The following is a 22,980-nucleotide window of genomic DNA, read 5'->3' as shown; positions in this document are numbered from 1 at the left end:
GTTATCTGTGTTGTTTGAGGGATTTCCTTCCCTCCCCCCTGTTGCCATTTGGGCACCTGGGGCAGTGGAACGTCTCCCACGTTGGGGGAGGGATCTCACGAGAACAGGGAAATCCCCCTCTAGGGGTTTATTTCCCTGGTATTTTCCTACCCAACAACCAAATGAGGCCTAAGAGGAAGTTCGGCGGGGCCTGGTAGGTGGCCGCACCTTTTCACTTGCCTTTTGTGGTCTAGGCAGCAGTGTACTTGCAACTATTGCTGAACTGATTGAATGCAGATAAACTTCTTAGCTTTGGTACATGCACATACGAGAGCGGCCGTCCTGCACGCAGTGGCAGATGCACGCAGCGCATCGACGGCCCTGCTGCGCGAGGTGATCTGTGCAAAAGAAAACGTCAGATTCAGTAAAGCCTGGATACAAGCAAATACATCCCCTAAGTCGCCCCTTGTGGGCTCGCCGAGGTACGTTCGGTCGTACGATTGGGCCGGTCCGGTCAGAAAATGCAGGGCGCACATTATTGCATTTCGGCTCACGGGCCCTCGCTTCGGCTGGGTGGCGTGTACGTCTAGCACGGCCACTCTCAGGTCCTACGTCCAGCACGGGATTCCTTTTCGGATTTGGGGGGAGGACTGCGGCGAGCCGGAGGCAGTGGCGCGCGCCCGTGGTCGGTCAGGCTCTGTTCATGGCGATTCCAGCTGCGGAGGCGCCGGCGCTCGACTTTGGGTGAGTGAAAACTCTGCTCTTTTATTTTTGTTCTTCGATGGAATCTGTAACTTACGAGCTCGCACCGCTCGCCGGTACTGCAGATCGACGTCGACTGCCAATGATTCAGCAGCGCGCTTGGGGGCTTCCGTTACGGCCGGTGGCGGCGCCACGGCGGCCGCGTCAGGAGTAGGCCCGCCGGAATCAGTAGTCCGCCCGTTCTCTCCTGATACGCGCCGCATTATGTACACTGGTTATTTTCCATTGACTAAAAAAATATACATCTTCCATGGCGCGTCCGATACCAAACATCACGTTGCTCCCACCTCCGGCCGCCTCGATGAGAAGGTTGATGCCAACGCCGGTGATGAAGAACGCGTACTGGTCCTCCCACAACCAAAAGTCGCACGGGCCTCCGTCCCGCGTCAGTTTCAAAACTGAAAACTGAATGATGAACAAGAAAATACAAAGCAAATAGAAGAAAACTGCAACATCTGATGGATGGGTGTACAGATAACAGACTTGCTCCCTGGTTCGGGCACTTGTAAAAACGGACGCCGGGATTCCGGTCTATCCCGGAGACAAACCATCTAGTCCTCGTCCCGGCACACCTCGGGCACAGGATCAATGGCAGTGGGGGCAGGGGTGTCCGGAGACGATGAGCGGAAGATGAGCTCCGGGACATTGCGGCACGGCGACGTCGACGGATCACGGCAACTCGGGGTGCTTGTGTGCGTGTTTGAAGCAGAACGTGCAAAACGATCGGTCCTGCACGCAGCGGCTGGTTCATGAGCCTTAAATACATGCAGCTGGGTAAAGTGTTTACGTTATACAGTGTTCGGTGCAACGGTAATATTGTGTCCTTCCGCCTGTACATGTGCAGTGCTTGCAGCAGATGAGTCAGTCCGGCTGTCAGTGCATAGTACAACGGATACAACGAATATGAAACATTACGCTAGTTGGCGGTGCTCTATACTCGAAGTAGCACTTCCAGCTAGTCCTAATCGCGACGCTCCGCCAGCCGTGGATGCACTGCGTGCAGCGATGGACTTCTCATGCACATACACCCTTTTCACTCCTCTTTTCTGATCTAGGTAGCACATGCCAATGGATAGTAGTAAAATAACACTGACAGAAGCATGCTGCTGCTTCTTGGACAAAAAAGATACAACACAAAAGTACAGCGCACGTACAAAATTAATCATGTAGGCTACACCTAACTTATGAAAAAGAGCAAATAGCACATCAAAAAAGCTGGGTGGACGTCGAGCATCACCAGCAGACATGGCAGTGGCGCTGGTTCTCATGTCCCAGTCCCCAGTGGTGAGGCCGGCCGGCTAGGTGGAAGGATCCCAAGAGGACTTACTTGCAGATATGCATACTCCGGCCAATCATCAGGATATGCATTACTTACAGGTAGTGAGTTTGATAAATGTTCAGGATGTTGCAAGTTACAACTTCATTCATGCTGAAATAGATAAATGCACTATAAAAAGAGAAGGGAAATTTCTGATCTTTTAGAGTCTTTGTCCTCACACTACTAGGTAGCTAGAGTGTCAGGTGATCACCACTATCCAACTGCTTGGTGACTGAGCGAAAAGGTCCTGATAAAACAGAGATTAAGTTACAACAATAATGGAGAGATGGTGTGAAAGTGGCCACTGACAAGCTTTTGGGAAAATGAGTTAGCTAATGATGGTACATAAGCTAGTATAATAAATGATCTTCTATGGTTGCAGAATGAAGTATGGTCTAAACAAAGCGGAAAACTGAGTGAAACAAGTCTTGATGGCATAAGAAATCAATAAAAAAAGGATCATACCATCATGTACACCAAAGCGCATCGATCTCCCTTGTTAAACACTGAATATATCATAGCAGAAAATAATATGGAGGAGGGTGGATATTAGATCCTTGTCATCTTTACGCAGTTGAACTTTTACTCAACCTTCTGAACATGATGTAGTGGGCATTCCTATAAATAGTGGTGGTGGAATTATGTCAAGCACACATGATGAGCTAGGACACCCACACAAACATAAATTGTAATTTTCAGCCTAATCAAGTTAAGCAACCAAAATAAATTGTCTGTCAATACAAGTCAAATTTGCAAATTGGCCAAAAGAAAAGGCTTTGCTTGACAGATTAACATTGAACTCCAGTAGATGTTACTGCATCAGCTATTAAAAAAGGTTCATAATCCATCATTTGTGCTGAACCACAAGCAAGATTTAGGACATACTAGCATTGAACTCCAGTAGATGTTACTGCATCAGCTATCAGAAAAGGTTCATAATCCATCATTTGTTCTGAACCATAAGCAAGATTTAGGATATGATGACAAGAATTGAGACAAGGTTTATAAATATAGCTGCAGAAATAAGAGTAGTGCCAAGCTCACAAACCTATCAGCATGCGAGTACCAATCCTTGGCATATAAAATCACTCAAGGAACTCGTGGATCTTGTCGAATCCTGGGGAAAGCTTCCCTGAGCTGAACTGTTCAGTTTTCCGATGTTGCACTCCCAAAGCCATAGTCGGAACCATGTTATTATGATGCACTTTGATCATCTTAATCATCTGCGTGAAAGCAAGCTGGTCGTCCTAATTCCTCACTTCTGAAAAATACCAGATGTCGCAGAACGAGTCCAAGCACCGGTCCCTAACCTTTAAAATCATGAACAGACTAACCATCAGTTCAACAAAAGAATGATAAGTTTGGCAAGAATTTATAAGTCCTGTATGAGATTTCTTCAAGAAATATTTACTCATCATTGCATTCAAATTTTTCTAGTATTGACGTGACAAAATAAAGAAGTGTCCCTTATAAAATGCATGGCCTCCAACTTGGACCACACTCCATATTTGGCAATATAATTAACTATCACAACATGCAATATTTTTTTAGGTGTGGCTATGCAGCTGGTAATAGCCCTCTAACCGCAAAATTAAACCCGCTAAGTTTCTTAGATGCTAAGTGATCCTACATGGTTACAATAACCACAATTCACAACAGAATGGATTTCATGAAACCAGAAAAAGGAAAAGCAGTACACGCACCTTCACCATGTTCCATAAAACACTGCAGCAAGATGGATGTCCTCTCATAATTTTGTGTACAGAGTGAAACTGAGTTCACTGCCTTGTAATTTGCTGAACTGCCACACATAGAACGAGCAAAAGTTTGTAAACAAGAAGTTTGCTGAACTGACGAAAACGAGGTCCCATTCGCTAGCTCGATTCGTTTTTTTCTAATACCTGTGATGACATGGCACATGCATGCGAGAATCCCTCCTTGATGCACACCTTATTGTTTTGGATATATATATATATAGCGAATTCCAATCGCAACAAGTACGCACCCATCATCTAAAACATGGTGGTGGTTCTGGAACCACAAGACATGATGACTACTCATTTGGCAACTACTTTCTGTCACCAGCAGCTCTTTAACTTAGCACCGATCAAAGATGCCAGGTCTTAAAAAACAAAACAAGCTCCTGACTAACAGATATCAGAGACAGTCGATGCTGATTTTCGCATCGCCGACAATCGGTCCGTTGGATCTTTCTTCCTGGCAGTAGATTTTGATCCTCTCAATGCAAGGATAGCTGCCTGAGTCCGACACTGCCCTTGAAGATGGCGGTACATTCCTGCTAGTGTCAACATTAAGGTAGTTTCACTAACGACACTTTTATCGGCTCCTCTGACCTCATCATACATACAGATAAGGAAAATATATCCAATAGTTGGCTAGAACACAACTACATATATAACGTTTCAGAAGAACTAGAATACCCAGCAACCATAATCCATCATGTCTCCTGAACACCCAACTAGTTTATGTTGACCAACTAGCTAAGATCAAACCATCACCATTATATTAGCGAAATTCGACCGCAACGAGTGTGCACCCACTATCTAAAACATGATATCGGGACTCACTTCGCCGCTGCTTTCTGACAAGGAGTGTGGCCCTTTTCTCATTAACATAGGAACTCCAAACACCTTTGTCTCAAAAAACTAACTTAGCACTGACCAATTGTGGCAGGTCCCAAAACAAAACAAGGTCTTGATTAACATAGTTCAGCGACGCTCGATGCCAATTTCCGCATCACTGACCAGTAACAATGCCTGCACCAACGCACCGACCCTTGGATCTTCTTTCTGGCAGTGGATCTTGATCCTCTCGATGCAAGGGTGGCTGCCTGCGCCTGACGACGGAGCTCCCCTTGATGATGGCAAAGCAGATTCCAATTCCTTACATTTTCTACATTCCTCCTGCAGGGTGTCAACATTAAGGTAGTATATCAGTAAGGACCCAAGAGGTTCTGCTGTTCCAGCAGGTCAATTGGTATTTAGAGATGGTTCTGAGAGGGTACCATTTCGAGGTTGAAACTTAGCTCCTTCAGTTTGGGCGAGCGATGTAGAATGTGACGCAGCGGATAGAAGTCAGCAGCCATGCACCAATCACCCAACACCAGACTTGTCAGGTTGCTGAACACCGGGCATGTCCGCAAACCTCTCTCGAGTGCTAACTTTAGTGAAATCAAAATGATGACAGCGAGTTGAGTAGTTTGATTATTCGATATATTCAAGCTAGCTTGTTAAAATAATACCAGCACATAGGAGGGAAAACAAGTAAGCTGAAAAAAGTGAAGATCCTCTGAATTTAAGTCAGAGAAGCAGTTATATAACAAAATCTAACTAAGCAAGCAAGTACGTTCATCGAAACTTGTATGCACATGAAAAGAAAAGAACTAGTTCGTACCTCAGGTAATGGTGCATGCAACTGCAAGGTCGTGGCATGTGAGAGGCCATCAAGTAGACCATGACCCAGCATTGTGTTTTCCTTATAATGAAACTCGTCGAATCTCAGACTAACTGAAGCTGTTACTAGAGAAGGCAGATCCCTAGTTACTATAGCACCAGAACGACATCTTGGTTCAACGATAGAGAGATGGGTAAGGTTGCTAGCACAAATTACGAGGCCCTTAACGATATGGCAGCGAATGATATGTAGAACCTTGAGGGACCTCGATGAGATCTCGTTTACGTCAGACAAACCGCAACCCTCCAGCTCTAAATGTTCAAGCACTGAGCAGTCGCAGTTCAGCTGCCTAAAGAATCCATGTTTCAACAAGTTAGATTTGAGCCTGACTATTTTGAGGTGCTGTGAAGGAAACATGGCTGTGCTATCCAAACGGGCATATGCAGAAACATGAAGCAGACGAACTTTGTGCATGATGGCATGACGGATCCACTCACAACACGTTGTACCATCAACAACATTGTGGGCAGAGATCCGGGCTTCATCTAAGGAAGTGGCACCGTCACGTAAGAGCAGCAGGCGGTTCCCAAAATTCTTGAGCTTGCTGTCATCCATGAAGTCCTGGTGGTCAATGCGGATGTATGGAGTAGAGACCCAGAGATAGCGCCACCTCGGCGAGAGCAGACTTGTGCGCACGACCTCCGGCATCGGCAGGAAGGACATCACGCGGTGGAGCAGATCGTTGGGAAGGCTGCTGAGCCTGTCGACGCCATCGCTGGCGCCTCGCGCCCTCTTGGAACTGCGGGTCGACATTTTATCAAACAGCTGGCTGCATGTATCCAGCAGGGCAATGAATCAGTAATCAAAATCACAGATATACACGCCGCAGAGACATCTTAGAAGTTAGAAACAAAAAAATGAGATCATTATCCACATATCAGCAAACTTGTAGGGTTCCTCTAATAAGTTATTACAGTATTTCAAACGATTGTCTCGCAGCAGTTAGAAAATACCCAGGAGTGGCATCCTTGATTTTGATTAGCAGCAAAAGCAAAAAATGGCGCCACACGCAGACAATGGTAATCAGCTGGCACTGCAACCAAACATAAAGTTCTAACAACTCTTAACAACGGAATCAGGCCACTTCACTAGTTGGCACACAAAAATACAAAAAGTGAAAAAACATCATGATACCGAGATCGATGAGCTTTAGTCAGAGGTTTCAATTTCAGGACAGTATCCTTTCCAGTTATCAGTAAAATAATAATGACCGGTGAGCAGAAATTATCAGTTCCCAACGGATAGGGCAGTTAAGTTAAGTTAGAAGAAAAAAAGTTGAAAGTTCCCAACACCGAACAGGGTGAGGACTACTCAAGGAGCTAAGTTCTCCAAGGCAGTTGACCCTTGAATTCAGAATCTGAGTATTGATCCTAGCACTGGTTCACCGGACTGCATCGCAGTATCTCTTCTTCAACTACCTTAGTAAAACTAGATCTGAGGGGCAAGTCTGGTCTTTAACGCGAAGAGATTACCAAAAGGGGTGAGATGGTGAGCTCATCAGATTATTAAGATTTGTGTCTATCTACCTACCACATGATATGATTTAAGGGTCCTATTTTCTGTTCCAAGGAAACAACTTTTCCTCTTCGGCGAATTTGAACATATCTCCGCAACAGCCATACCTTTTCTTTCTAGAAATCAAATCACAGACCGCAGTGCATAAATCACATTATTATATATAGACGCTGCAGTTCAGTAATATAAGAAAAGAATTATAAGTGAGTCCCAACATTGAACAAGATGAGCACTGCTCTGCTCAGGTTGACAAGCAACTAACGATGCTGGGAATCACAAAATGCAATCAATTGTGGCCTTGGGACGTCCGTTTCTATCTTGTACACTTAAAATAATGCATTCTTAGACCTAGGTAGGCTTCAGACGGCCGGCCAAATCGAACTATAAAATGTGTGTGTGTAACACCAACAATCTAACGAGCGATTGCTCGACCAGATTACGCACAGAGCAGCCTCTTGGTAGGTAGACCTAATGGAATCAGTTCGTTCGTTGTGTTACTTAGATCTGCTACCTTTTTTAACTAGCTAGGGTTTCACCTCCGATTCCCATTACTACTAGGACTAAGAAGAAACTAAAGAAAGGCGTACTGGTATGTGCGAAGTGGCTCGGCGGCGCCGCCGTCCGAGGACCCGAGCGACGCGCCGGCGTCCGAGGAGACGGCGGCGAGAACAGCGGCGCCTCAGTCTCTCTCGCCCTCACACCTACCTACTCACTCCCTGCCTATCTGACGGGCCAGGCCACCGTGCGTGACTGAGCCGCATTTGTTTTCTGCTCACTTCTTTTGAGCAGCTGTTGAGGCCCATTAAAGGAAAACAGGCCCAATGTGATGAAAATGAGTGTCAGGTCCGACACGATTGTGATTTTTTTAGAAAACAAAAAAAAAAGACAACAAATCTCAAAACTATATTCTCCTTTTCAGAAATTACATTTACATTTCTATGGCCTGGTCATAGCCACCCACAATGAAGAGAGACATTTTGCATCCGCTCGGCCAGAAGAAACCATCTTAGTCGCCCGCCAGGCCCAAGATGAAAACTTTGTTGATGTATGGGTCGACGAGGCCCTTTTCGTTGTCGCCTGAGCCGAAGAGTGGAGGAGAGTTGTCTCCCCCCAGTGCCACCTATCTGATTAACTAGAGATGATCAAGGGAGCTTGTCAATGGCTGGCCCTCCTGGGCGCGTACCTCTGGGTTCGGGCCAGCAACCTAAGGCACCATCACCGGCCTACTCGAAGATCCATGTTGATGCCGGCATTCGGGCCGGAAGAGGCGGAGCAACGGCAGCAATTTGCAGAGACAGGGACGACTCTTTTTAGGGAGCTTGGCACTTGTTATAAGCGGGGTAGATGATTCGGAAATAGTGGAGGCAATTGCCTGCAGGGAGACGTTAGCCCTCACGTAAGATCTTAACATACACCGGTTCATCATCTCTTCCAATTCAAAACAAGTCATTGGTGACATTACCAATAACGGCAAGGGTAACTATAGGACTATCATCAGCGAATTTACTTCTAGAGCATCTTTATTTCACTGTAATTTATTTTTGAAGGTCGTGTTGTTAATCATGAAGCACAATCTAGCCAAGTTTGCATTATCGCTAGGTCCAGGACACCACGTTTGGTTTGGCCAATCCCATAACCAAAATTGCATCCCACACAATGTGATTTTTGATAAATAAAACTTCTGCGTTTGTTGTAAGCAGCTGTAAACAACAGGCCACCCATTATATCTTCTTCACTCTTTTTTTCTTGTTTTTTCATTTTTCATTTTCCCCCTTTCTCGCTCTTTTTTGGAATGCTTTTGTTCTTTTTTTCTTTTTTTATCTATTTTAATTTTCTTTTGCTAAATACATGAAATTTTTAAAAAATCGATGAATTTTACTAAAATCAATGAATGTTTTTTCAAAATTGATGAACTCTTTTCAAAACCGACAAACTATTTTTAAAGTTGATAACTTTTCTTAAAAATCGATGAATATTTTTCAAAATTGATGAACTTTTATCAAAATCGATGAACTTTTTTCAAATCGATAAACATTTCAAAAAATCAATGAAATTTTTTCAGAATATATGATCATTTTTCAATTTTGTGTAATTTTCTTAAAAATTGATATATTTTTTCTATAAATTGATGATCTTGTTTTCAAATTTGTTTTTTCTTTTTGCAATTTTTTTATTGGTAATAAGTTAACGTGAAAGGAAAGGTTAACTGGGACTGTTTTTCTAGTGGTGTACAGAAGAACTAGGTTGGTCTTGTAGTTAGTGCATTAGCTTGCGATTGTTGGGATTTTTAGTTGGAATCATGTGATCCCATATTTTTTATTAGAATTATTTTTATTTTTGCTTTTTCTTTTTGAGGCGGTTGGTGGGCTGGCCCGCCGCGCGTCGCTAGCGAGCGCCGATAGAACCAACCGACGCTTAAAGCGCCGATTAGGAGCTCGACACGCAGGCTAGCACGACACGACCCATTTAAAATCTGGCCGATTTGGGTTGTATGGTGCTAGGCACGTTTAGCAGGGGGCGGTCCAGGTCTGGGCCACCTTGACCTTCCATGGAAAAGAAGCAGCTTCTTCCTCCTCCTCCTTTGCGATCCCGTCACACCACTGCCTGCACGACTATGACCAAGGAGGTGGAGACCATCGGCAGCCACCGTTAGAGGAATAGCATGGAGGTCACACAACGGCGAGTCACCGTTACTCTCCAAGCAAAAGATTCATGAAGCAGCGAAAGGCTCAAGTAAGGTCGATACTGTTGCATCCTTTTTAGTCCCCCATCACCGATGTACAACATTTTGCATAGAGTTAAAAGCAATTTCCTCATCAAGGCTATCAACAAGTAGCAATATATAGAGTAGAGATAGTGTATACGATCTACTACTTTGTCCCATAATGTAAGATATTTTTTGACACTAGTGTAGTGTCGAAGAATGTTTTACATTATGGAACGGAGGGAGTAGTTTATGGTATAGGCTAAGGTCTACGCGGTAGGGCTACAAGGGTGAGTAGACGGGGGGCTATGCCTAGGGCGCAGGTAAAGGGGGGACTATGCCCACGGTGTCAGTGGGGGCGGGGATAGGGGTGGTATGCCCGACGCGACGGGCGGGGTGCGGGGGTGTACATGAGGAACTATGCTCTCGTGAGAAAGTGAAAATGAGGGTCGGGATTGAGTCAAATGCTTCTAAAAGGAATGCATAATAAGAAAAACAAGAGATAAAAAATCCTCACAGAAAATCCGCCTTCTAAGTATTTTGGTTGCGAACACCATCTATGGACACATACAAAGTTAAGGTTGCAGATACTGAGCCTGCTAAAAAGCAGAAAATGTGAGAGCTTTATCAACAGACAGTTATGCAACTTTTTGCTGATGCTCGCATACTCAAAGTTGAACATGGTGACTTTAAGGGCATTGAACTTTTGGAAGCCCAAGTTCGATTCTGTTAAGCCTAGGGCACTCCAAGGTCACTGAAGAGCAAAACAGTTGAAGGGGTATTATGATTGAGGAGGAGAGGCTGATTCATTTTTCTGGGGTTGCATGGGGCAAGTTACCACCATTGTCCCGAGAGGAGCAAGGTATGTCTTATTTGTGTAGCTCCTTATGATGCAGTGATAACATTGTAACATTCAATTTGGTCACACATTGAGTATATGCGTCTTCTTGTCTACAGTGAGCATGCATGTGCTTGATGAGGTGCCTTATGAGTGCTGACAGTAAATGAAATGTGTGCCATATTTGGCGGTGGATGACCTGAGATGGTGATGTCCAAAGAGGTGGATGAACTTGCATGGAACCCATGGGAAGAAATCTTATGCAAACTGATGCTTTTGTGTGCCCTGCAGGCCATCCCAACAATCATTGCTGACAATGCTGGCCTGGATAGTGTTGAGCTGATCTCCCAGCTCCGAGCTGAGCACCACAAAGAGAACCGTGCTGCTGGAATTGATTGATGTCTTCAACGTGCGGTGTAAGATCATGGAGGTGCTGATTTTACTATGTAACTCGTACATGAGTTGGAGACTAACATGGCATACAATTTTGCAGCTGGGAGACTATGCAGAAGCGCGGGATCCGGAAGGCGTTCAAGGCGTCCTCTTGAGGTTATTCCCATTAGATTATATAGTATGTCATTGTGAAATAAAATACTCCTATGTGATAAAATATATAGCATAGTTTTAAATAGCCGCTATATCCTTTTCAGTAGGGTGCCGCTAAATGGTCGTCTTCACAAATAGCTTCACTATAGCTGATTTAGAGGCCCTCCACTATTTCCCATAGCCCTCTATTTAAAACACTGATATATAGGCGATTAATTTTGGTTCCTGTGGCTGATGCTCATTTTTGGGTGAACAGCTAGCTCTGCTGGGCTGGAAGCCTGGAACACATTCTGTTATGAACAACTATTACTTGAGGGATTCAATAAAGTTGTAATTGCGCAGAACAAACTCTTGATAAGCGGCTCTCTGTAATAGTTGCCTTTACCGAGAGTCACTCTCGGCCGTTCGAGTCGTGCTCGGTAAATATGTGTTATCCTTTTTGTTGTTGTTTACATCTCCTTTATTTTCCTACATGCTTGGCAAATCATCTTACCATTATAGTTAGACATCACCGAGATGGGGTTTTTCCGAGAGTACCTCTCGTGGTACAGGTCCTAACCCTAGTTCGAGGGGTCTTCCCCATTTCTAGGCGTGCTCCGTACATATGTGTTATTCTTTGTTGTTGTTTACCGTCATAGTTAGACATTACCATTATAGTTACACATTACCCAAGATGGGTTTTTTGGCTGTGTGCCCTTCCCGTGGCCTGGATGGTCTACGGCGTTTACCGGCACCGAGAGGGGGTAGGGTGGTGAATACCTGCTTCTCCGTGTTACGAAAGGTCATTGTGAGATGTCAGACCAAGTTTCAGCCCATTCCCTCACAAGATCGCCCACCGTCGGCTCAATTTGGGTGACGAACACAACTAGTCCTCGATGTTCGGGCCCGTGCATGTGTCCGATTTGTGAGGCATCTGCCACGTCAAGGAAATGCATTGGGTATTCGTACACCACACCACCCTTTCATTCATATGCCTTGGCCACACACATGTAGGGCCAGTTGCCGGACCCCCCCCCCCCTCGTGCGGCTTCCCGACCGAGCACCCAGCCGGTGGCCCCGGCGGTTTACGGCGTTAACCGACACCAAAGGGGGGTAGGGGTTGGTGAATACCTGCTTCTCCGTGTTATGGTAGGCCTCTGTTTTCATTCTTTTACTTTATAGTGCTTAGAAGTTGAGATTTGAAAAAATCTAACCCAAAAAAGAAGTCATCAAAAGTCATGGCATTTTGAAACTTGAGTCACTAAAAGACATGAAATATCAGACACAAAATGAGAGTGGCAAAGAAACACACAAAAAAGGAAAATAGGATGTGGCTTACTCAGTACCGAGGGTCGGTAACCAGCTCTTGGTACAGGTCCTAACCCTAGGTCTAGGGGTCTTCTCCGTTTGTAGCCATGCTCGGTAGGAATCTTTCTCCCTATTGCAAGTATCTCTTTCTTTCATGGCCTAATTGATTTACTTGGCACTAACCAACAAATTAGCCAAGGATAAATTCGTCCTAAATCCGCTATAATTTTGTGCCTTGGTTAGCATGGCACAAATAATACACCTTACATAAAGGAAACGAGGGAGTAGTGCTTAGAAGTTGAGATTTGAAAAAATCTAACGCAAAACATAAGTCATGGCATTTTGAAACTTTAGTCATTAAAAGATATAAAATATTAGACACAACAATAGAGGGCCAAAGAACACACAATAGAATAGGAAAAATGGGATGTGGCATATTCGGTACCGAGCGTCGACAACCGGCTCTCGGTAATATGGAAAGAAACCGACGGAGCCGTCAGGTGCGAACGGGCATGCCACGTGGCTACCCTTTGCCGTGTGGTGCTCTCGGCGTCTGTACCGTTTGCCGGGTGTAGTCGCTTTGCCGTGACTCTGTGTCGGCAACATGGGCTAGCTCCTAGCTGTCGTGAACCCATTGTTGCCCTGTGCGACTCTCGGCGTACCGAAGTTTGCCGAGTGCGTGTGGTTTGGCTCTCGGCGAAGAGCCTGACACCCGACGTATAGGGAAATTCCAGTAGTGCAAACTCCACACTGATTCTATCATGGCTTGGATGCAAGCAGCTTTCAGTTTGAACCTATTCCTTATTGTTGGCTAAGACAAAGCTGGTAGGCCAGAGGAATTGACTACAGCGGCGAAGGAAAACTTAGTCTCGGACCCGCTCCCGTCCCGCAACCCTAGCCGCTGCCGCCCTTCCCCGCTCGTCGCCGGCGGGATCCGGCCTCCCTCGCCGGCGCGCGGCCCGGATCCGGCCCTTCCTCCCCCCGCCCCTCCTCCCCTCCCCCTCCTTCCGCCCCCGCGCCGCCTCCCCGGGAGGCGGCCGGGGCGGCCCCTGCGCCGCTGCTCTCGGCGTCGATCCGCCCTTCCCCTCCCCTGCCGTTGCCGGTGGGCGCCCCTGGCTCCGGCCCGGGGGGGTGCCGGCGGCGGCAGGACCTCCTCTCCCCGCGCGCGCGTCTCCCTGGTCCGGGACGGGGGCCGGCGGTAGGCGCGGTGGTGGTGCTGCCCTTGGCAGCAGGGCGGCGTGGTGGCGTGCGGTGGCCGGCGGCGCGTCCCCGGCCCAGATCTGGGCCTTCCCGGCCTCATCTGGGTCCTAGCGGGCCGGTCCCTGGCGTGGCTTCGTCGTCATCTGTGTGGTGAGGCGGAGGAGCGGCTCGGACGGGGGGCGGTGATGCCGATGGCGTGCCAGCTGCAGCGCGATGGCGGGAGCTGTCCGGGAATGGAGTTCCCGGGCGGGCCTGTGGGCACATGGGCCTGGTAGGCTCCTGCTTGTGTGTCCGGTCGGCTACCGTCGTTGACGGCGGAGGTTGTGCCCTCCCGCGTGCCGACGGTGCTGCGGCCCCTAGTCCCGGCTCCTATTCCTCGTCGTGCAGGCCTCACCTCGTGGTGCCGTGGTGAGACGGCGTGGAGGCTTCTTGACCATGGTGGCGCAAGATGGTGGTCGGTTTGGTGGCAGGCTCTGGAGCACCCGAGGTGAAGGTTGGGATCGGGGGAAACCCCTGTCGGCCTGTCCGACACCGACGCGGCGACGCCAGTGGGTGCCGCCGGACCTTCCTGGAGGGCGTCGGGGGCGACCCTTCCTCTCGCCTCGTCGTGTACCGGGGGAAACCCTTGGCAGCAGCGTCGTCCTCGTCGCGGTCCTTCTTGGAGGTGCTGATTGGTACCGGTGCTTCGGAGCCTTGGAGCTTGGTGGGAGATCTTCGGTGGGCGCAGTGGTCGTGAAGCTTCTCCGTTTCCGTCGAACCGCCGTTGTCGACATTCTTTTCTCTTGTTGTTTCTCTTTCGTTTCTTTTGGGTGTGTCTGTGCTGCTTCCGCCCCAGCACCTATCCTTGGTTGTATCGGTTGGTTGCTTTGGAATACAAAGCGGGGGGAAACCCTTTTTCGTCTAAGACAAAGCTGGTATCACAACATCTTTTGCAGCAAATACCAGTGCGAGCAATGCCATAAGCTTCTATTGTTTGCTCCTCTATTTCTAATTATAGCAAGAGAGAAATCTCGAGTAAACTGAAATGGAAACTACTCACTCCGTTTCAAAATACTTGTCGTGGTTTTAGTTCAAACCTCTATTTCTAGTTCTACGAAGAGAAAACTCTCAGGTAAACTGAAATGGAAACTACTCCCTCTCGAGTAAACTAAAACCACGAAAAGTATTTTGGAATGGAGAGAGTATCTGGGAGGTAGATGAGGATCAAATCAGAGTTGAGAAAAGATCTTGTGCCTAGCAACCAAGGAAAATAATTATTGTGAGACAGAAATAAAATCCCATTTTGCTCCGCTAGACAAAAAAACTAATGGTTATGAAAATGAGAAGACCAATCCCATATTCATCTAAAAATAATTACATATAATGTTTTCAAAAATTAGAATAACCACCAGAATCCATCATGTCCCCTGACACTCAACCACTCTACATAGATGAAGTAGCTCAGATCACACACACATGGCAAATTCAATTGCAACGAGTATGCACCCATTATCGAAGGCATGAACATTTCGGGAACAGAATACATGATGCATACTCATTTGGCAACTGCTTTGTGTTACCAGCGGCCCTTTTTTGGTTAATGTGGGTGTCCCCAAAACACTTCGTCCCAACGAATTAACATAGAACCAATCAAAGGTGGCAGGTCCCGTAAAGGAAACAAGGTCTTGATTAACACAATCAGCGATGCTCGATGCTGATTTTCACATCTCCTACAATCGGTAGCAACGCCTGCTCCAACGCACCGACTCTTGGATCTTCTTTCCGGCAGTAGACCTTGATCCTCTCAATGCAAGGGTAGCTGCCCGAGCCTGATGCTGGCAAAGCGGATTCAGAACCCTCGCATGCATCTTCTACATTCCTCCTGTAGTGTATCAACATTAAGGTAGTATCACTAAGAGGTTCCGGTGTGATAGCAGATCAACTCGTATTTAGAGATGGTTCTGGGTGAGTACCATTTCGAGCTTTAAGGTTAGCTCCTTCAGCTTGGGTGAGCGCTGGAGAATGTGAAGCAGTGGGTAGAAGTCAGCAGCCGTGCACCAATCGCCCAGTACCAGACTCATGAGGTTGCTCAACATCGGACACGTCCGCAAACCTCTCAGGAATTCGAGCTTCATATTCATCAGAGATGAAATCAAAATGATAAAAAACAGAGAGTTGAATAATTTGACTATTCGATATTTCCATGCTAGCTTGTTAAAATAATACCAGCACATGAGACGGAAACAAGTAAGCTGAAAAAGTGAAGATCCTCTGGATTTAAATCTGAGAAGCAACCATGTAACAAAATCTAACTAAGCAAGCAAATACATTCATCTAAACTTGTATGGATATGGAAATAAAAGGAACTAGTTCGTACCTCGGGTAATGGCGCATGCAACTCCGAGGTTGTGGCATGTGAGAAGCCATCAAGTAGACCATAGCCCATTATTGTGTTTTTTCTTATGATGAAACATGTCATATCTCAGATTAATGAAACTTGTTACTAGAGAAGAGAGATCTCTTGTTACCATAGCACCAGAATAACATGATATGCCAACGATAGACAGATGGGTAAGGCTCCTAGCACAAATCAGAAGACCCTCGACGACAAGGCACTGAACTATATGCAGAACCTTGAGTGACCTCGATGTGATCTCCTTCAGATCACAGAAACTGCACCTCTCCAGCTCTAAATGTTCAAGCACAGGGCAGTCACAGTTCAACGGCCTAAAGAACACATGTCTCAAAGAGACAGATTGGAGCATGATTGTTTTGAGGTGCTGAGAAGGAAACACATAATGAAATGAGATGGTTTGACACATCATAAGAGTTGCTTCCGTACACCCCCTTGCAAAAAGTAAAAGAAAAAAAGGGTATATTTGTCTCACTAACTAAAACTGTTTTTTCGACAAAGGACGATTTTATTAACTCAAAATGTAGCATCGAGTGGATACAAAGCATTATGAGCAACACTCGGCCTCTGCATAACTAGGATGCACACAGCCGAACACCAAAAGTCTAACAACCAGAAAAAAACAAAAACCGACAAATCGGCAACAGTAGAGTCCTATAGACCGACACTCTGCCTATGTCAAAAGGTGAGATGGACCGATCCGGAGGTTATGCTGCCACCCATGTTGGGCAAAAACCTCCGTAGCCACCTGCTCCAACCACGTACACACCGCCTTGAACAGCGGTTGGACCTTCGCTCGTTGTAGCATAGACCACGTACGAAGCGAGTGCGTACAACAAAAAATAGCCTGCAAAGAACAAGCATTTTTGTCATTAAAAACAAAATCATTTCTACATAGACAAAGCGACCATAGTAAGGCATACACTCCCACCCTCAATAGCGTTTTGAACCTATTTGAAATACCATCCAACCAATAACCAAAAATATTGGCAACACTTATGGGCGGATATAAACTTGACGCTATTTGGATGACTGACCACGTAGAACGTGCAAAGTTGCATTAGAAAGAAAGGTGTTTGATTGTCTCATCATGAGTACAAAAACAACACTTCTTATTCCCTTGCCAATTGCGTCGTGCGAGGTTGTCTTTGGTTAGCACAACTCGCCAACGAAGATACCACATGAAGACTTTAACTTTTAGTGGTATCTTCGACCTCTAAATTTTCTTATTATTACTCACCGATACCTCAGAATGTGTGAGCGCACAATACATAAAGTCTACGGTGAAAGACCCTGATGTAGTAAGGTTCCAGCGAAACACATCCCAACCTTCAGTCAGGCTAATCGCATCTAGACGGGACAAAAGATTATGCCATTACATAAGTCGGGGGCCAGTCAAATCCCGCCGAAACGAAATATTCGGGGGATGAACTGAGCACCTGCGCAAATAGTATTATTCTTATCGTGAGCAATGTTGTATAAGTCTGGATATTGTTCTCGGAGACTGGCACCGCCTAGCCAGATGTCTTCCCAAAAACTAATCTCCGACCCATCATTTATCGTGAAAGACCCAAAGCGAAAGAGATGTTTCTTTACCGCCATTAGGCCAGCCCAAAATGTGAGTCGTCAGGTTTTCAATATGCCCGAGACACCGCCTTGTGGCTTAGATACTTGTTGCGCAGTATGGTTTGCCAAACACCATCCCCAATAAGAAGTTTGAACAACCATTTACTAAGGAGAGCCTCATTCTTGACCTGCAGGTCATGAATTCCACGGCCACCTTGGTCTTTCGGCCTACAAACCACACTCCACTTGGCTAGTTTGTATTTTTTCTTTCCCCATCTCCTTGCCAAAAAAATCTGGATCTGAAATAGTCCAGTCTTTGCAGGACCCCTTTTGGGAGTTGGAAGAAAGAAAGCATATAAAGAACCATATTTGTGAGGACATAGTTAATCAAAACCAGCCGTCCTCCAACAGAGAGCAGCTTGCCTTTCCAGCTGCTCAACCGTTTCTCTAACCACTCCTCTACATGCTTCCACTCTGCAATGGTCAGACGTCGATAATGAATTGGTATTCCCAGATATTTAATTGGGAAATGGCCATGTGCGCAACCAAACAGGTCAGCATAATCGGAAAACTAATTAAAACTGTTGGTTAGTTATGCCGCTGCCGATCCAAGAGCGCCATTTGGGATTGAGTGAATGCGTGATGGGATGCAGCGACTCCAGGCACGTGGCTGCTTGCGCTGGTTGCATCCAGATGTACGTAGTGCGCGATGATGGAGATCGGAGAAGCTGCATCCTCGACGGCAGTAATGGAAGAGACCGCGGCAAGAACCGTGACTGGCCTAGCTCTCCGATGAGTACATGGGAAACATGGCTGGCCGCACACATCGTTGTGAAAAAAAAGACCAGTCAGGACTAGCCCTTGGCGGCATATTTCTATAGAAGAAAATCTCTAAGCACCCCCTCGGCCGAGCCAGGACGGGCAACCTGCGCTCCCACAAGGCTAACCAACAGACTGATGGTCTGTTCCTCACATTAAAGACAGTATAACCGAACCTAAACGGAGCCCTCTCACGCATTAGCAATTTTGGCCGTCAGATGTTAGTTATCGATCATTTATGGCCGTCAGATTGCTAAGGAATCTCGTGGTTTCCCGCTAAGTGGGCTGGCTGTCCTGCGAGCAGCTACTCCGATGGCCAAATCGTAGCATTCTGGTTTAATTGGGCCAACACCTGCAAGAAGCCCACGTAGTCCTCTATTTCATATGACGCGATATCCCGAAAAGAAAAAAAATGCCACGCCTTGTGAACCCTAATGGAGGAGACGACAGACGAGGATGGCTGATGGCGCGGCGGCGGCGCCTTCCCCGACGACAACGGCGAGCCACCATGTTCCCGGCGATCTGGATAAGAGATGGCGAACCACCACGTTCCCGGCGATCTGGATGAGCACCATGGTAACGGCGCGTTCCCCTCACCCGATCTTGAACTCAAGCGACAGAGTCCACCACGACTTGCGGCGCTGCTGGTAGAACCGGCGTCCCCAGGCGAGGAAGAGGGCCGTCATGCTTCCGCCCTCCCTTCACGCATGTTGTTTTCTCTGCAGGTATCGTTCGATTTCGTCGCCATCCGTCACACACCCAGATGCTCTCAGATCCGTTAATCTCTTCTGGGGAAAAGAGAAGAAAGCGTGAAGGTTGACCTCTAATATTTGAACATATGGCTTTTGGTCAAATGATCTTCTGTATGTCTTTCACGTACGCAGGACAAGCTTAGGCCGACCACTCTTCACTTCAACTGCAGCATCCATGGATCCTGGATAGATTAGCATGTTTCCTGGTGATTCCTTTTGCTCCTTCCTTTTACGTGCATCAAGTACATCTTAGGCTCTTCTCTCCATATTTTGTTATTTCTGGCATAGTATATTCGGCAAATATGCAAAAGCCCTTCGGATGAAACAAATCGTGCACTGTAAAGTGATTGCCCACCTGCCAGGCTGCCACCACAGACCTAATTATGGACAACAACATAGAGACAGGCTTGCTACCACTTCACAAACATATATAGAGAAGAACAACCAGGTTAGATATAAATATGCAGCTTCCTTGAAAGATTCCTAAGAAATATCGTTATGTTAGGTGCAGCAAATGAACCACATTAATTGTCAGTTTCCGACCAATCAAAATATCAGAATCAGCTGTTTCAGTGGAGTAATCAAAAATCGTTTTAGTCCAGTACACGGAGCCTATTTCAGCAATAAAACAAGTGAAAATACTTGCAGGGCTACAAAGCTTGCACACGCAGTTTCGTTGGATTCCACTGTTGGCATTTTTACAATGGATTCAGGGCATGTAAGTGCATATGGGATATAAAATTTGGTACTATAATGTGTGCGTTCAAATCATATATCTCCTTTCAATGTGTTAACAATCTGCTTCATGATAATTTTCCAAGAGATGAACTCAAATGCTCATTATCTCTCCTGACATAAAGTGACACCCCTTGGTAGCGGGTTACTTGTCACCATCAGCTTTCTTCGTAGTACAGTTTGGGTATATGGTAATAATAACTTGCCCTGTGCTATTACGCAAATAAATAATTCCTGATTTTACATTGGTTATGCTGTCTTTGTTGCCACCTCGATTTGAGAGATGCATCGTCACAAATTGACATTAATATTTTTTCATACAAATTTGCACTCCTCCAGCTCCACATTTATTGTCACTTTTGTCGGTTTTGCAGTCCATTTACTTCTAAACATGGGAATCTCAAGACGGAACGAATGCGAGTATGGCAGGTTGCGTCTGAACTTTGTATGATAGAGGATTGAATGGTATTGTCCAGTTCTGCTCTACGCACGGACGGCTTAATGTGATGTGCTGTGCTAAAGAATTTGTCATGTGTATAACATTATTCCTCTCAAAATTCACGTCTTTGGTTTATACCGTAATATGACAGCTGCCTCAAACAAACCATGCAAGAATTTGTGAGTTTATGCTATTTGACTACAAATCTTACATGAATGCCAGCTATTTCAACATCAAGGTTAGCTACTCTCCTTCCTGTAACATGAATTCTTATTGCAAAATTTACATCTATGTCCAGAAATTTATTGTTCATTCATTTTGGTTATCTTCAAGTCTGCTGCGAACAAACATAAAATTCTGATTGTATATTTTTATCATGAATTCAATACTGAAATATACTTATTGTATGTGATGACCTCTACGGTAGTTCAGTCTACTCATGGAGTCATGGTAAATATTTTACCATAAGCTTCAGCAGCTCATTTTGGTGATCTTCCAACCTGCTCCGAACAAACATAAAATTCTAATTGTCTTTTATCATGAATTAAATACTGAAAGATACTTATTGTATGTGATGACCCTGTGTGGTAGTTAAGTCTACTCATGGAGTCATGGTAAATATTTTACCATAAGCTTCAGCAGCTACCCTAATTTTGACCATTATTTATGTTTTCATATATTCCTTGGCCCCACTGGTGTAAGACTGAAATTTTGGTAATAAGCAATAAATCAGTGTACACAAGAATTGACCGAACAACTGAATGTGTGTAGTATGCTAATTTGAGTCATTTCCAGGTTATGCGTATGATAGTAAATTGTAATGCAATTCTCGGCGATGTGTTGTTAGATGTGGTGCTGGAAATTTGCAAATATGTAAATACTAAATTTCCTCTCTGTCTTTAAGATTGTCTATTGCAAAATATGTGGTCAAATCGTCATCCCCATTCTATTCAGAAGTTTGCTGATGTAAGGCAGGCTAGAGTTTACGTAGTCTTGTTGATTTCCCTATTTCTGAAATAACAATGGTAATTTCAACTTAGTCAACAACATGTCACAAGTAGCACTTAGATGGTGTAGCAATACTTGCTCAAAGAGCAATATTGGAAAGCCACATTTTCAAGTGACAAACACACATATGGAAGGAAGACAAGCACAAATAAGGAAGGAACAAAAGATCCACAGACTCTGTAGACATGTTTTGAAGGTACAATCACAGGTCACGGAAGTAGTGCTATGGGTGGTTGCAAAATCCATGTGATGTACGTGTTGATGAAAGCTTTTCAATCTTCTTGCTCTATATGTCTAATCATATGCTGGCAAATTGATAGATGTTCGCTAGATTAACATTTTTATCTGTGCCTGCCTATGTATGTGCAAAAATGCTGATAGTGTGGAAATGTCAGAACAGGAGCTTGATATGAGATAATCATCTCTCACACTATAGTTCATTTATGAGAATGTAAATTTGGCTTTTTTTACTTTGTTCCTGTCGACATATGCTATCTCATAAGCATGCCGTAAAAATCCGGCTTCAACAAAAATAGAATTATCTCCCAACTTAGCAATCAATTTTCTATATATTTGGAAAACTTCCGGTCCATATATCGTCAAAATGGACGGGCGCAGCAACGCGTGCCTTTAATGATCTAGTCGTCGTGAAAGACCGTGCCTAATCCCGAGAAGGTGGCAGCCACGTCCATCGTGGACCACATCAACAACAATGAGCAATTTTCTTTTCTGGACGTTAACAACGATGAGCATGCGTTTTTTTTGAGCCGGAATACCTCTCTATTCCATGAACCAGAAACACCAACAAGATCGCTGGTAACCAAACCACGAACAAAGTCCAGGACCCCATCCGACCATATAGCTGAGGATTCGAGTCCTAGTCTGGTGCCAGATTGTCTGCTACTTTATTACAAGCCCTTGGGCAAAATGAGATGCTAAAGCGAGAGAATTTTAAACTAGCAAAACACTTGATGTCCCGGAAAGTGACACCATTGGCATAAAGATCGTGTTCCTTCCCTTGGATAGCTTGCATTAGCAACACAGGGTCTGTTCCCACTTGAATAATGGAATTCATCACCAACTGTTGAACTGCATATAAGCTTCTGAGACACGACATGGCTTCAACAGCTAGTGGGTCATTAACATAAGGAAGGTGGCTAGCCCTTGATGCAAGAGCAGTACCTGTCGAGTCTCGAGCAACGAAACCCCAGCCTTCGTGTGACCTGTCTGCTGCTGCACTGCCATCAATGTTGATCATGATCATATCATTCTCCGACGCCTTCCAACTTGACACGGGTTTCGCTGGTTTGTTGCCCTCTTTTTTCTTTAGCATTTCACAGTCCTGTATTAGCCAGTGGATCATATGGATGCCCGCGCGCATCAGCAGACCTTCTTGGTTCTTGGGTGTTCACCTTATTTTGCACATTCCACCAGACCCACAATAGTGCTACACATTGGATTCTCTTCTCCTCGTTAAGTTCCAGAACTGCATTAACCATATCCTCTGCATCAAAATACTTGGTAAGGGTTAATCGCGTCTCTTCTAGGTTCATTTGCCTCCACACTGCTCGTACCATTTTACATTTCAGAAAAGTGTGTGCTCCATCCTTTTTGAACCGCCCACACATCGGGCAAAGAGTGTCAGC

At 45.5% G+C, this 22,980-nt stretch overlaps 1 protein-coding gene and 1 long non-coding RNA gene across 4 annotated transcripts; one reads left to right on the top strand and one right to left on the bottom strand.

The window, feature by feature from the left end:
* Window positions 1-4,561: 4,561 nt before the first annotated feature.
* Window positions 4,562-7,780, bottom strand: LOC123101941 (putative FBD-associated F-box protein At5g56440). Of its 2 annotated transcripts, none has more exons than XM_044523185.1 (4): window positions 7,636-7,780; window positions 5,474-6,302; window positions 5,085-5,240; window positions 4,562-4,983 (listed from the first exon to the last, which is right to left on the bottom strand). In XM_044523185.1, the coding sequence occupies exons 2-4, from the start codon at window positions 6,284-6,286 to the stop codon at window positions 4,789-4,791; spliced, it is 1,164 nt and encodes a 387-aa protein (XP_044379120.1). In that variant the 5' UTR covers window positions 6,287-6,302; window positions 7,636-7,780; the 3' UTR covers window positions 4,562-4,788. The 2 variants fall into 2 exon arrangements, with proteins under 2 accessions (XP_044379120.1, XP_044379121.1); XM_044523186.1 differs by having other exon boundaries at window positions 5,474-6,272.
* Window positions 7,781-18,792: 11,012 nt separating this feature from the next.
* Window positions 18,793-20,563, top strand: LOC123106271 (uncharacterized). Of its 2 annotated transcripts, none has more exons than XR_006451263.1 (3): window positions 18,793-18,976; window positions 19,126-19,358; window positions 20,262-20,563. It is a non-coding gene; the product is annotated as an uncharacterized lncRNA (long non-coding RNA). The 2 variants fall into 2 exon arrangements; XR_006451265.1 differs by having other exon boundaries at window positions 18,793-19,125; window positions 19,285-19,358.
* The last annotated feature ends 2,417 nt before the right edge of the window (window positions 20,564-22,980 follow it).

The sequence above is a fragment of the Triticum aestivum genome, chromosome 5A (assembly GCF_018294505.1).
Source record: "Triticum aestivum cultivar Chinese Spring chromosome 5A, IWGSC CS RefSeq v2.1, whole genome shotgun sequence".
NCBI classification, from domain to species: domain Eukaryota; kingdom Viridiplantae; phylum Streptophyta; class Magnoliopsida; order Poales; family Poaceae; genus Triticum; species Triticum aestivum.
The sequence above is the reverse complement of the archived record's forward strand: the minus strand, read 5'-3'. Positions and strand labels throughout refer to the sequence as shown.